This window comes from Haliotis cracherodii, unplaced genomic scaffold (genome assembly GCF_022045235.1).
Source record: "Haliotis cracherodii isolate W230 unplaced genomic scaffold, xgHalCrac1.p SCAF_5, whole genome shotgun sequence".
NCBI classification, from domain to species: Eukaryota; Metazoa; Mollusca; class Gastropoda; order Lepetellida; family Haliotidae; genus Haliotis; species Haliotis cracherodii.
Genome location: NW_027266308.1, coordinates 38,707,010 through 38,719,681, shown reverse-complemented (window position 1 = coordinate 38,719,681; position 12,672 = coordinate 38,707,010). Strand labels below are relative to the sequence as shown.

Below are 12,672 nucleotides of genomic sequence, written 5' to 3'. Positions count from 1 at the left end.
TCCATTTTCAGATTCCTTTGAGCGTAAAACTAAAATAGCGGTGACAATTATTTCAATTGATCACGGAAGGGCAGGTGTTCTGGAAAGAGTAAACACGTCCTGCCCTGTCGGTAGCGCCCGCCACTCACACAATTTGCAAAGAGAATTAAGTATCTGTAGCCTGACGCCGGACAGCACTACTCCTGCCACGCAACACCGGCCTGTAAACGAACCAGACAATCAAGTGACACAATAACACATTTATTGATTTGGTTGGAACCAAGAACTATATGTTACTTTCAACATACGTCTGCTTTGTACAAGTGCAGATATTCTGCTGCTACAAGTAAAGTAAAATTTAAAAAAAATATGCAACACAGTAAATATGCTGCTTTTGATGCCAATGATCATATTCAATCACAGAAACATGATGATAACATGTGGAGTACACGAAACAAATCTTTGCCTTTTTTGTTCTCCCGAAGAAGCTACTTTGAATCTGAGATTTCATGAAGGATATATACATTTTATAAGAAAACGAAATAAAATCAACGTTAAGATAATAAATATTACCTAATTATGCAGACATAATTCCCCTCGTCAAAACCCTTGTATCAGAAACATATTTTCCTATTTTTACTAAATTTGGACATTTGCGGAATGGAGGAGTTTAACCACGTGAAGGACGAAATATTTGCATACACGTGGCATGTCAAATCAACTTGAACACGCGTGCAATGCGTGAAATGCGTTTAATGTCGAATTTAATATATTTCAACAGACATTTATTGAGAAACAAATATATTGCATCAACACAGATCAACCTTTATATGCTTCACATTGTGTGTGGTATGTAAATAAGTTCTCAGTTTTCATGACTGAAATCACAACCGGCTCACCATTGAAGCATCTCTTGCAGTTGACGTGTCCGCCGTGTTTACATGGCCTTTCTCCCTTTTCGCCCACAGACTTCTGAGATGGTCTCTAATTAGCTTGAGGATCCGCCTACTGACAACGAACGAGAGGAAGATAAAGACGCCCTGGCCAGCTGTCAACACAGTGAACACATGCATCAGCTCCACTCTCTGAAGGAAGTAGCCAATGAAGCCAAACAACCACGACAGGCCTGTTATAGTAGACAGCTTGAAGAATGTAATGACGTCGTTTGCCTGTTTCTTTCCCAATGACTGACTTTGTCTGTTTCTGAGTCGTATCGAGACCATCGTCCAAAGAAATAATACCCCGTTGATGACAACTGTCAGAGAAGCAGGACCATCAAAGGAAACAAGTGACACCAATCCAGGAGCTACGAAACACAGAGCAGGACCGCCATAGCCAACAGTTGTGTAGCCAGACTGGATGTAGGTGATGGTTAACGTCATCGTTACAATGACCAGGGGAACACCATAGGCACAGACTGAATACTTTATCATCAGAGACTCCTTGTGGTCAGCAAAGTGCAGCGAGGAGAAGAGGTTGGTGAAGACTCTGAACATGTGTAGACAACAGACGTTCATCCAGGCAAAGGACGCGAGCCAGAAGTAGTGGATGAGGACTCCAATGATGGTGCAGATGGTCGGGGTGCTGACAGTTCCAGCTCCAAACAGATAAAACACATGTGCGAGGAACAGGGAGGATGACAGCAGAATGAGGTTGAGGCCTGGCACAGTATGTAGCTCCTTAATCAGGATGTAAACCATCAGGGTGAGGAGGAGGAAGATTATGCTGAGGGATAGGCATACCGCTGTTGTTATTTTAGAAGCAAGAAATGCCCGTGCTATATCAGCTGGCATTTGTGCGACCATCTCTTTCCGTCTTCTCAAAACTCCATCTAGACATATAAAGTAGGTTCCCTGCTTTGATATAAAGTACTCATGTCCATTCAGTTCTGTATCTTCATGTATGAAGACAGACTGGTTTGCACTGTTAACTTCCTGACTGCCAAATTCAGCCATTGAGCATGTCACATTAAAAGCAAGCGGGACGTTGATGCTAAATGACATGTCGAGATGCATAGAAGAATGTAACATTTGTCCGAACATTGTTGGCGGCAACATCAGTTTGTCCTGTACATTTCTGTGTGTTGTAACTGGTTGTATCTCAACTTCCAATGTCGTCCCTGCCACGGTCATGTTCAGTGTCACATTGTGTAAAGCAGCTAAACGTTCTCTTGAAGATGCAAGGGTGTAATTTGGCATGAGAAGAAGTTTGAGCTGTAAATGAACTTCATCAACAACAAGGTTGTCAGCATTCTTGATACGTGCATAAGAATTCGCTGTCATTTCATAGATAAAGAATCCATGTTCACTTAGCAAGTTTTGAATATTAGTCTTAAGAAAAGTGGGTGGATTGAAAGGTAAAATGTTGACATCTTCATTAAATGACAGTGTGGCATTCCATGTGGAGAGGATCAAATGTTCATCTGGTACCAGTTGAATACATGTCGAATTATCTTTCCTGTCTGATAAAGGACAGTACGTTTCGCGGCATCGTTTCTGAAAAGAAACCACATGGTTTCAAACTTAAGATCTTACACAGCATAGTAATCCGTCAATAAAGATAATAAAGAGTATTTCATGTGCGTGTTTATAACTCGAGTGAAAACAATCGAAATGCATTAATTGTAACACAAGGTTCGTAAACTCAATAGAATAATACACACATTATCTCTTTATTATCCCCAAATAAGAATAAGCTGTAGTGATAGGGAAGATTTTACCACTTAAATACCGAAGCTATAGCATCCACATTTCTCACCATCAAGTGGGACGTCATTACACAAATGAATGTTTCATCAGTTATGTTATTATAAAAGGGGATCTATCTGCATCAACGATATAGAACACTTGGAGTAATAATTGCATGTTTTTTTATTAAGTCGTTTATCTCGACCCTCATGGTAATAAATAAAAAAAATTCCCTGTAAATAGTATTGATAGTGCCATCCGAAAATATATCATTGATCATCTGCTTTTTCCTCAATCACTGCATTTTTATCCCATTTCTGGTAATGTAATATAATAATAGAAGTTATATAATACTTACGGAAGATGAGTCATAAATATCTCCATCTCTGCACTGAGCATGTGTCTGGTCTCCAAATCGTTTTATGGAGTCGTATTTGCCCCTTAGAATCTCTGGGCTTGCAACAACTTCTGCATCTAAATTTTCAAAATTAAGTAATGCAACAAATGGCATGAAGACCACTCCTTTCACCTTGGATGTATGACACACTGAAGGACATTTCAGTTCCTGCTCTGATTCTCCATTGCATAGATGACAGAAGATGTTTTTATAGTTTTTCAGTGTTGGGTTGTAATAGGAGTGACACGCCTCTTCTATGCTTTTGTTGTATTCCTGCCAAAGTCCAGTTACATTACAAGTTGATACCAACGTTTTTTCAGAAATACATGTATGAACATGGCTGTTATTCTTTATATTAGTTGAAACTAAACAATCTAGACCCTTTGCTGAACGTATCAAGGAATTTATGTCTGTGTATTTGGATGAATCGAAGTATTTTGGACAGTTGATATACACGTCCCATGGTGTGTAGTTGTTGACATCATAGCACGCGGCACAGTACTTGTTTCTAAAGGTGACGCTGGTGTTGAAGGGATGTGGCGCCGTCACCAGGCGGCCATCTTGGACGTACCCAAGTTCTCCATGCTCGCATTTCTCAGCAAGGTCTTCAGTGTAGCTGGGAGCATCTTGCTGACATTTTGTTACAATTAGGAACAAAAATGATTCAATCTCGTTATCATATGTTGTGATACGTTCACAGTCAAAATGATATTTTCCGCCAATCTCTTTATCAGCACAACAATTTCCAAATATCACACAACTATCATCACATGAACACTGATGACAAGGCTCACACCGTTGTGATATCATATTTTTTTTAACATATTCCGTTACAGCAGCTGATTTAGATGTGTCGCTCCCTGGGCTGATGGTAGTAAATTCTCTGCTGGTCTCAGTGTAAAATGTATTTGATGGATCTAAAGTAAAGTTTTCGACAGCCGCGTTGAGATCGGTCACTCCAGAAGAAACGCCGACGGTTGTCTGCTCCTGTGACGGACATGATGGAGGACTATGAGATGTGTTTGTTGAGCAGAGAGATCGCCCGCAGTACCTAGTTTGTAGCATGTATATCAGGGATTTGACGTCATCGCTAATAATAGTAGATGACGTGAGGAACAATGGAAGGAAAAGAAGGACTTGAGTGTAGGCCATTGGGTTAACTACTGTTGTCACCACCTGAAATTTGAGGACGATATGTCAGCAAAGTTAAGCAAACCATAACACATATTAGACACAATACACATTACAGCACTGATATTATCACTATAAAACAAGATGTATGACATTGTCCTCGTCTTTGACACAGTATAATTAAGAATTTGGGGGAGGAGTTAAAACAAAATGAAAGATGGATCGTTTAATCTACTCCGCTTTTGGCAGATATTTCCTATGAATATGGAAAGGGTTTTGTCGCTCATATTTTCTGATGAGCGACGTTAGGCAACACCTGCGTCTTCATGCAAATTGCGTATGTGGAGCGTGCAACCTGTAGGGCAGGACACGCTTACTCATCACTGATGTCAGTGATCCCGCTCTATAATTTTCACCGCTCTTTTGCCCTTTTCGTCCAGTGGAATCTGTTTTGGCGGATAATCTAGAGTGGTTAATTTCTGGCGCTGACCTTTTATGTTTCTCTTCTTTTTGGGCGAAACTGTTCAATTCGGCTGTCACAATGAAATGAACTAGTATCATCGAATGGTTGACCTTATCTTTTACCCTCAGCATTTATCGTGGGTCACAAAACCACTTGACACTCTTATCTAGGCATAGACTTCGATGCTGTCAAGATTCGTTTTCTTAATGGCCCTGATTTTATCGAGAAAAAGAATTGTCCCAGAGAATGCTTGAAAAAATATATTTATGCTTCAGACTGGTTATAAAAATAAATACTTTGTCGGTCACAAAAAATGCATTCCTCTAAAGATATCTATTTAAAAAAAATATATTATAGTTATAGTTAATAACAGTTTTAATTGATAATATGGTTTTGCAGCTGTCGCCCATAAAATATCAAGTCTACTACAATCGCAGGTTCCCCCTCTCACCAAAAATATTTTGTCTTCGCATAATGTTTGGACTAATTCCAGCGCAAATTCGACACACGATGGCTGTGTCCACAGCAACGACCACGTTTTCGGAACATGGATGTTGAGTTTATAAAACGTTCTCCAATATGACTAACGATAAGTGCAATAGTCCTCTTATATTTTAGCACACGATTGAAATGGCAAGGACGGAAACTTGGCTTTGATGTAGGCCAGTGGACACTCTTGCCAAGGGAAGATGTTGAGAACGTTTAACAATAACAACTCAAATGGTTAACTCTGCACATCAACCTAAAACTTTCTAGAATAATATGTGTATATGTTTGAACTGCTGAATATGTTAACTGGCTATGCCTGGCTAAAGCTTCACGAGGAATTGGCACTTAATTAGCACAAACCATGCATCCATCCGTCCGTCCGTGCACACACACACACACACACACACACACACACACACACACACACACATACACACACACACACATACATACATACATGGTAGTCAGGGGTCAGGCTCGCTGTCCTGGTTGATGCATGTCATCCAGTTGAGTAGATCGATGTCAATCCACTGGATTGTCGATTAGGTAGAGACTGCCGTCATTTGGCGGGAATATTTCTGCGTGCGGCTTTAAACAACAAACAAGCAATATACATTGTACAATTCGAATAAATGAATAAAACAACATCACCGATATGAGCGAACGGTAACAATATTAACACACACACTTGTGTAAGATGTACGTACCTTACATTCATATCAGAACAACAAGCCTGGAGGGAAGACGGCGAATTGCGTTTTCACGACCTTTTGAATCAGCGAACAGCCTATTAATGTGACTGTATTTTGTCACTCTGTAGTTTATGTGAATATTACATTTCCTAACGTGTTTGTTGATTGGACAGTCAGGTAATGGCCATTAGGAAAAACACAGAGACATAATAGAGAACTGGAAACAGTTGCCACGTTAACAAGTTTATCGATTCAGTCGTGTCTTCACAGCAGTCATCACGGATGTGCGATTGGCTTGTGTGTCAGCATTATGATACCAACACGCCTCAAACGCAGCCATGCAAGACGGATTTTGTACTGAAAAAGGTGAGGGGAGCGGCACAGGGATGCTAGAGACATCTGTAATTGTAACATGAATGGACTTCGGGCACTTCACATCAACACATTACTCACAGTATTTTTCGTTTTAATTAGTTTCAACAAAATAAATAATGATAATATCGTGTCAGTGGATTTCTGGTTAATCGATCACTTGATTGTCTGGTTTACAGGCTGACATCGCTTGACAGGATTACTGCTGTGCTGCGTCAAGCAATAAATTTCCTATTTTTTATGCAAATTGTATGAATGGCGGGTGCTACCGGTAGGGCAGGACATGCTTACCCTTTTCGCAAACATCCAGCGAAATCACTGATGTGAGTTATACCTCCATATAAAAGTTTCGCCGCTGTTTTGCCTTCTTCTTCCAGTGAAATCTGTTTTGGCGGATATCCGAGACTTCCTATTCTCTGGCGTAGACTTGTTATGTTTAACTTCTTTTTTTTTACGAAACTGTACAATTCGCTTTTCATCATGACATGAACCAGTATCATCGAATGTGAAGGCTCAAAGCTGAACCCATTTACAGCTATTATTTAAGTTTATCGTATCCTTAATATGGTGTCAGAAAACTTCTCCAATCCCCTTCGATTGTTTAGTGTTTTGAGTTGTCGTGTGATTATGATGGACACAAGGGCACGCCTGTAGGTTGCAATAATACCCCCAGGACCAATCGTCCACACGTGTGACATATTTAATGCATTACTCTTATGAAAACATGAAGTGGGCGAAATGGAATCTAGCGATACAATCAGGCCCAGAGGGACAGTTGTAGTTTTGATTTTGACGCACACTGTTCGTCCAACAGATTGATTGTAGTTCGCAATGCCAAATCTTAATAGGTCGTTTCATACTGCTTGTTTTACAGACATTGTTTCATATCCCATTTCAGATTGGACAACGCAGTTATTGTATTATTTAGAGGAATATTAACAATTAGTGTCGATAGAAAAGTAATGTCAACGGACGTTCAATGCATGGATACATCCCCTTAAAAAACTTTCTCGGGACTTACACAAAGACGGGAAGTAAGTGATAGCCCACACCTTTGTCTTAGGTTGTATATATACTACTAGTCACCGTGTTTCATATAGAGTGGGGCAAATAACAACATAAAAATTGATAAGTCGTCTCTGTTCAATGTTTTATCATGATTAATGTACACAACTCATACCTGGTAACAGGAGACAGAGCAACATGCCCTAATATTGGATTAGTGACACAACTCAATTAACCATGTCAATGTCGGGTGTGACCACTGTTTGCGTTGATGCAGTTACTGCACCAGATGTTGGGGATGCTGGGGACAGCCTGGGGATGTTGTTCCAGATGTCAACCAAAGATTGGACAAACTCACCTAGCGTTACCCGCTGGTTCTGGTCCTATTGTAGCGTCGCTCCATCTTACAACGCGTGCATGTGTGCGTGCGTGTGCGTGTGTGTGTGATTATCCTGCTGCAATGTGACGTTACGTCGGTTACGTCTCTGTATTTGCACAGATTGTTGAACATAATCTCGAAAGATTCCGGTAGCGTACACCATTCAAATTGACATTAACGGCGACGAGATGTCATAAGACTTCCACCCCAAAACTGACGACGTTGAGTAACGCAAGCGCCGCTAAAACATTCTTTTGGACGCCTGTAGACCCAGGCACGTCCATCAGAGCTGTCCAGATGAAACCTGGACTAACGTCTCCAAAGAGATAATATTGGGTTTCGATGAACATTAAAGCATCTGACAACTTCCTTTTGCACCATACCTGTTTTCAGTATACCCACGGCGCATTGACTTTGATTTTCAGCAAGCCGTATCATTGTGTAAACGTTATTTATGGCGAACCACAAGTCTTTTAATGAGTACCTGATCATGCTCGCAACAAATACACAAACATCCAAATTGTGTGCCTTACATTAACATGCAACATTAACAAATTGCGAATCACGACCTTAAAGTCGAGATGTCTTCATGAATTTGTATTGAAGATCCATTTTTAATTGACAAATTGACGATTTGACGATAACTGGAAACTTACACCTAATACATGTAAGCATACTGCCTAAGCATACACTCATAAAGGTATAAACCAGACTAGCATATACATGGATTCTCACCCAACAGTTATCCCGCTTCACTGCCTTGCAGACAGACACGATCCATTGCTTTCATTCCATTGTCCCGTTGACTTCATTTCGAACTAAACGGAAACATAACTTACTGGAAAATATTGGATTCATAGAAAATTTCAACAGCAGCTGTCAAATAATTGTTCGACACGGTGATCACTTGAGCAATCCTTGTGGTGAAAATATCCTAGACCGTATACAATATTACATAAAGAACGAACCACATTTTATGTTCTCCTCATAATCTTATAGCTGCTTTCAACCAAATGTTTCGATCATTAGTATTGTCTTTCTAAAATGAAAATATTTAGTGTAATACAAAAAGACCCTCGGATGTAAAAACACCCACCAAACTATGAAATTGAGAATTACCGAAAATGATTTCAAATGATCTCAATGTGTGAAAAGAATCGTTGCAATCTTTCTATTCCACTACAAAATGAATTAGAAGCACTTCCATCACACGTTAGAGTCACAAGTTAGATACTTCATGCGATAGTTGATATGAATGTATGTTAATATACAACGTCAACGCCAGAGAATCACGATTATACACCGAAACAGATTCAATATGCGTAAATTCCAAAATAGCAGTGAAAATAGCGGTGAAAATAGCGGTGAATATTATATGAATGCATCACTTAAAATATAACTTTATATAAAATAAAGTGACTAAACCATTCCCATAATTATAAGAACTCTCTATTCAAAGCAGAGTCCATTGTACGATTCCGACTATGTCATAAACATGTGGTTATGACAAGAAACTGATAAAACAAGGTGTGCGTGAAAAGGTGAGCGGTCATACAACGGTAGCAAACGTCACAATAATATGTAAAGGCAAGTCAAGTGTTCACTTGAACAAACACCGGGGTAGACATGGGGTAGACATGAAAATATGGAATTTCATCAGATATTATTTTTGGTCACTGATACATTATTTTGGAAATGTTCTTCACAAGTCTACCGTAAAATGTTTCGAAAGTTTTTATAAGACATTGAATGTTGTAACCCAATGTTTCTCTATCGTGTGAAAGAATATTTGATACGAAACAAGTATCATGTAGATGGTCTGAAATATATATTGTCTAAACCTAAAAAAATGACTGTTCAAAAATCACATTTGCATTCATGTGGGTCGTTCATAGCACCTACACAAAGCGTGTGAAACCACATTCCGGAATCAGTTTAATCACCTCAAACCACTTTATCCTTCAGCAGAACAATATCAACTGAAGGAACATCAAACATATTACTTTGTTGGAATAGCACTTGACAACATTCACAAGACACGATCAAGGCACTGATCTGAACAGTTCCATATAAATTTTGAATTCTACAGCTCAATGCTTACTTTTTGTGTGCAAATAATGTGAGTGGATGATGCTGTCGGTAGGGCCGGACACGCTGACACTTTTCGCACTTGGTGTCATCGCTAATTTTCAAGATCCATTCATATACGGTTCACTCATACTTTGCCTTTCAGGCCGAATCAAAACTCTGTCCGCGCTTAAGCGAAGCTGATTAGTCTCTGGTGTTGACGTTTTTATTAATATTTAATACGAATAGCCTGAAGACATATAGAGGTTATCACGCGAGTGTGTTTGGGGATGGTAAATGATCCTGCATTTGGAACAAACATTGTATTTAGCGAGCCTGTCCTGTCATAACGTTAAGAAGTGTAGTCAGATGTACACACAGCGACAAAACGAAACAAGGTAACAATTCAAACATATTTCGGCCAAATCTAACTATTTTGATTTGTGGAGAAGGTTTCAAGCCGCAGAGGTCTACAAGCGCAGATATGGCTACTGATCCCGCACGGCTAGGCCTCGTGCCCTCGCAAAATTGTTTCGAAATTCATATCTCCAAAGGTGCCAAAACTTATAAAATGCCTAAGCTACGTCACAGTTAGACACTGATTTTCAGTATATTAGACTGTTCTTTTGATAATGATAGCAATTATCCATGTAGTTTATCCAGATTCCGAATTTGTATCTCTGACTCGATCGCCGAATGACGAGGGCGACGCCACGTTTGTTTATAAACAGTGAAAGTAGTCCTACTTGACCTTTGATATTTGCATCTCTATCCGCATATGACCCCAACGGATATCGTTTTTATCCGTTGGCTTTATCCTGCCGAGAAACCTACCCATTATATGATAAAAAAGCATATTCAACAGATGGTGAAATATGACCATAGAAAATGGCACACACGTGAATTTAGTACGACTTTGAAATAAAAGTGACAAAACCCTTTCAATATTCAATAGAAATGACATGTGTTCGACATATGTCAACATATTTTTCAGATACTGATAATGTTAGATACCTGGATGCTAGATATACAGACACCGAGCATCTCTAAATAACCACACAGCTCTATCAGAAACGGCTTTCCATTCTTTGAGGTGAGTTAGAAGATGAAGACGCCCTGGCCAGCTGTCAACACAGTGAACACATACATCAGCTCCATTCTCTGAAGGAAGTAGCCAACGAAGCCGAAAAACCATGAGAGGCCTGTTATAGTAGACAGTTTGAATAATCTAATGTTGTTGATTACATGTTTATTTCCTGAGGACTGACTTTGTCTGTTTCTCCATCTCGTATGGAGATCATCGTCCAAAGAAAGAATACCCCGTTGATGACTGTCAGACAAGCAGGACCACCAAAGGAAACAAGTGACACCAATCCAGGAGCTACGAAACACAGAGCAGGACCGCCATAGCCAACAGTTGTGTAGCCAGACTGGATGTAGGTGGTGGTTAACGTCATCGTTACAATGACCAGGGGAACGCCATAAGCAAAAACTGAGTACTTTATCATCAGAGACTCCTTGTGGTCAGCAAAATGTAGTGAGGAGAAGAGGTTGGTGAAGACTCTGAACATGTGTAGACAACAGACGTTCATCCAGGCAAAGGACGCGGGCCAGAAGTAGTGGATGAGGACTCCAATGACGGTGCAGATGGTCGGGGTGCTGACAGTTCCAGCTCCAAACAGATAAAACACATGTGCGAGGAACAGGGAGGATGACAGCAGGATGAGGTTGAGGCCTGGCACGGTATGTAGCTCCTTAATCAGGATGTAAACCATCAGGGTGAGGAGGAGGAAGATTATGCTGAGGGATAGGCATACCGCTGTTGTTGTTGTAGAAGCAAGAAATGACGGCTGAATAAGCTGACATATGTACTACCATCTCTTTCCGTCTTCTCAAAACTCCATCTAGACATATAAAGTAGGTTCCATGTTTTCTAGAAAGTATTCATGGCCATTCATTCTATATATCCATGTATGAAGACAGAATGGTTTACACTGTTAACTTCCTGACTACCAAATGAAGCCATTGAGCATGTCATGTTAAAAGCAAGTGACATGTCGAGATGCATAGTGGAAGGACATATTTGTTCGAAGCTTCTTGGCGGCAACATCAGTTTGTCCTGTACATTTCTGTGTGTTGTAACTGGTTGTATCTCAACTTCCAATGTCGTCCTGCCACGGTCATGTTCAGTGTCACATTCTATGAATCCACTTAACGTTCTCTTTAAGATGCAAGGGTGTAACTTGCCATGAGAAGAAGTGTGAAATGTAAATAAATTAAACGACAAGGTTGTCAGCATTCTTGATGCGTTCATAAGACACCAGACATGTTTTCATGTCTGAAACTGTGAAGAATTATATATGACCCACAAGGAGAAAAGAGACCTTATGGGTGAAATATTACGTTTTCCTATGTCTGAAATTGTGAAGAATTACATGTGACCCACAAGGAGAAAAGAGACCTTATGGGTGAAATATTACATGTTTTCCTATGTCTGAAATTGTGAAGAATAACATGTGACCTACAAGGAGAAAAGAAACATTATGGGTGAAATATTACATGTTTTCCTATGTCTGAAATTGTGAAGAATTACATGTGACCTACAAGGAGAAAAGAGACCTGATGGTTGAAAAATCACATTTTGAAGTCTCTTGATATTGTAATACTACAGTAACTAAGGAACATATAACTACATGTAACATGTTTTGATTCATATTTATTACAGAGATACAGAGCATCAAACATTTGGACGCATTATCTGCAAACTCCAAATTTCAGACGTATAGCTGCGTATGTAATGATGGCGTCACAAAGGCGTCCGATGCGATCGGTGTTAACGACAGCTCGAGTGATTGACCGAGCGCTTCACGAACCTACTGACGTCAAATTTGTTGATTGAAATGATAATGAGAGCGATTTAGATGAGGAGAAACTTGACAGACTGCAGGTGAAGGAAAGAGCAGTCAATACATTGCAGCAGACAGCCTGGGCATTCAGAGAGGAAATTAAAA

At 39.9% G+C, this 12,672-nt stretch overlaps 1 protein-coding gene and 1 pseudogene across 1 annotated transcript; both read right to left on the bottom strand.

Annotated features, from left to right (window-relative positions):
* Nucleotides 1-863: 863 nt before the first annotated feature.
* Nucleotides 864-4,215, bottom strand: LOC139444386 (uncharacterized). Its single transcript, XM_071225350.1, has 2 exons — nt 3,025-4,215; nt 864-2,474 (listed from the first exon to the last, which is right to left on the bottom strand). Exons 1-2 carry the CDS (start codon nt 4,213-4,215, stop codon nt 864-866), a joined length of 2,802 nt encoding a protein of 933 aa, XP_071081451.1.
* Nucleotides 4,216-9,538: 5,323 nt separating this feature from the next.
* On the bottom strand, nt 9,539-11,997 carry LOC139443681 (adhesion G protein-coupled receptor E2-like; annotated as a pseudogene).
* Between the last annotated feature and the right edge of the window lie 675 nt (nt 11,998-12,672).

Coding starts and splice junctions, on each gene's coding strand:
- LOC139444386 (XM_071225350.1), bottom strand. CDS start 4,215: ATGGCCTACACTCAAGTCCTTCTTTTCCTTCCATTGTTCCTCACGTCA. Junction 2,475..3,024: donor ATATTTATGACTCATCTTCC/GTAAGTATTATA, acceptor GTTTCTTTTCAG/AAACGATGCCGCGAAACGTA.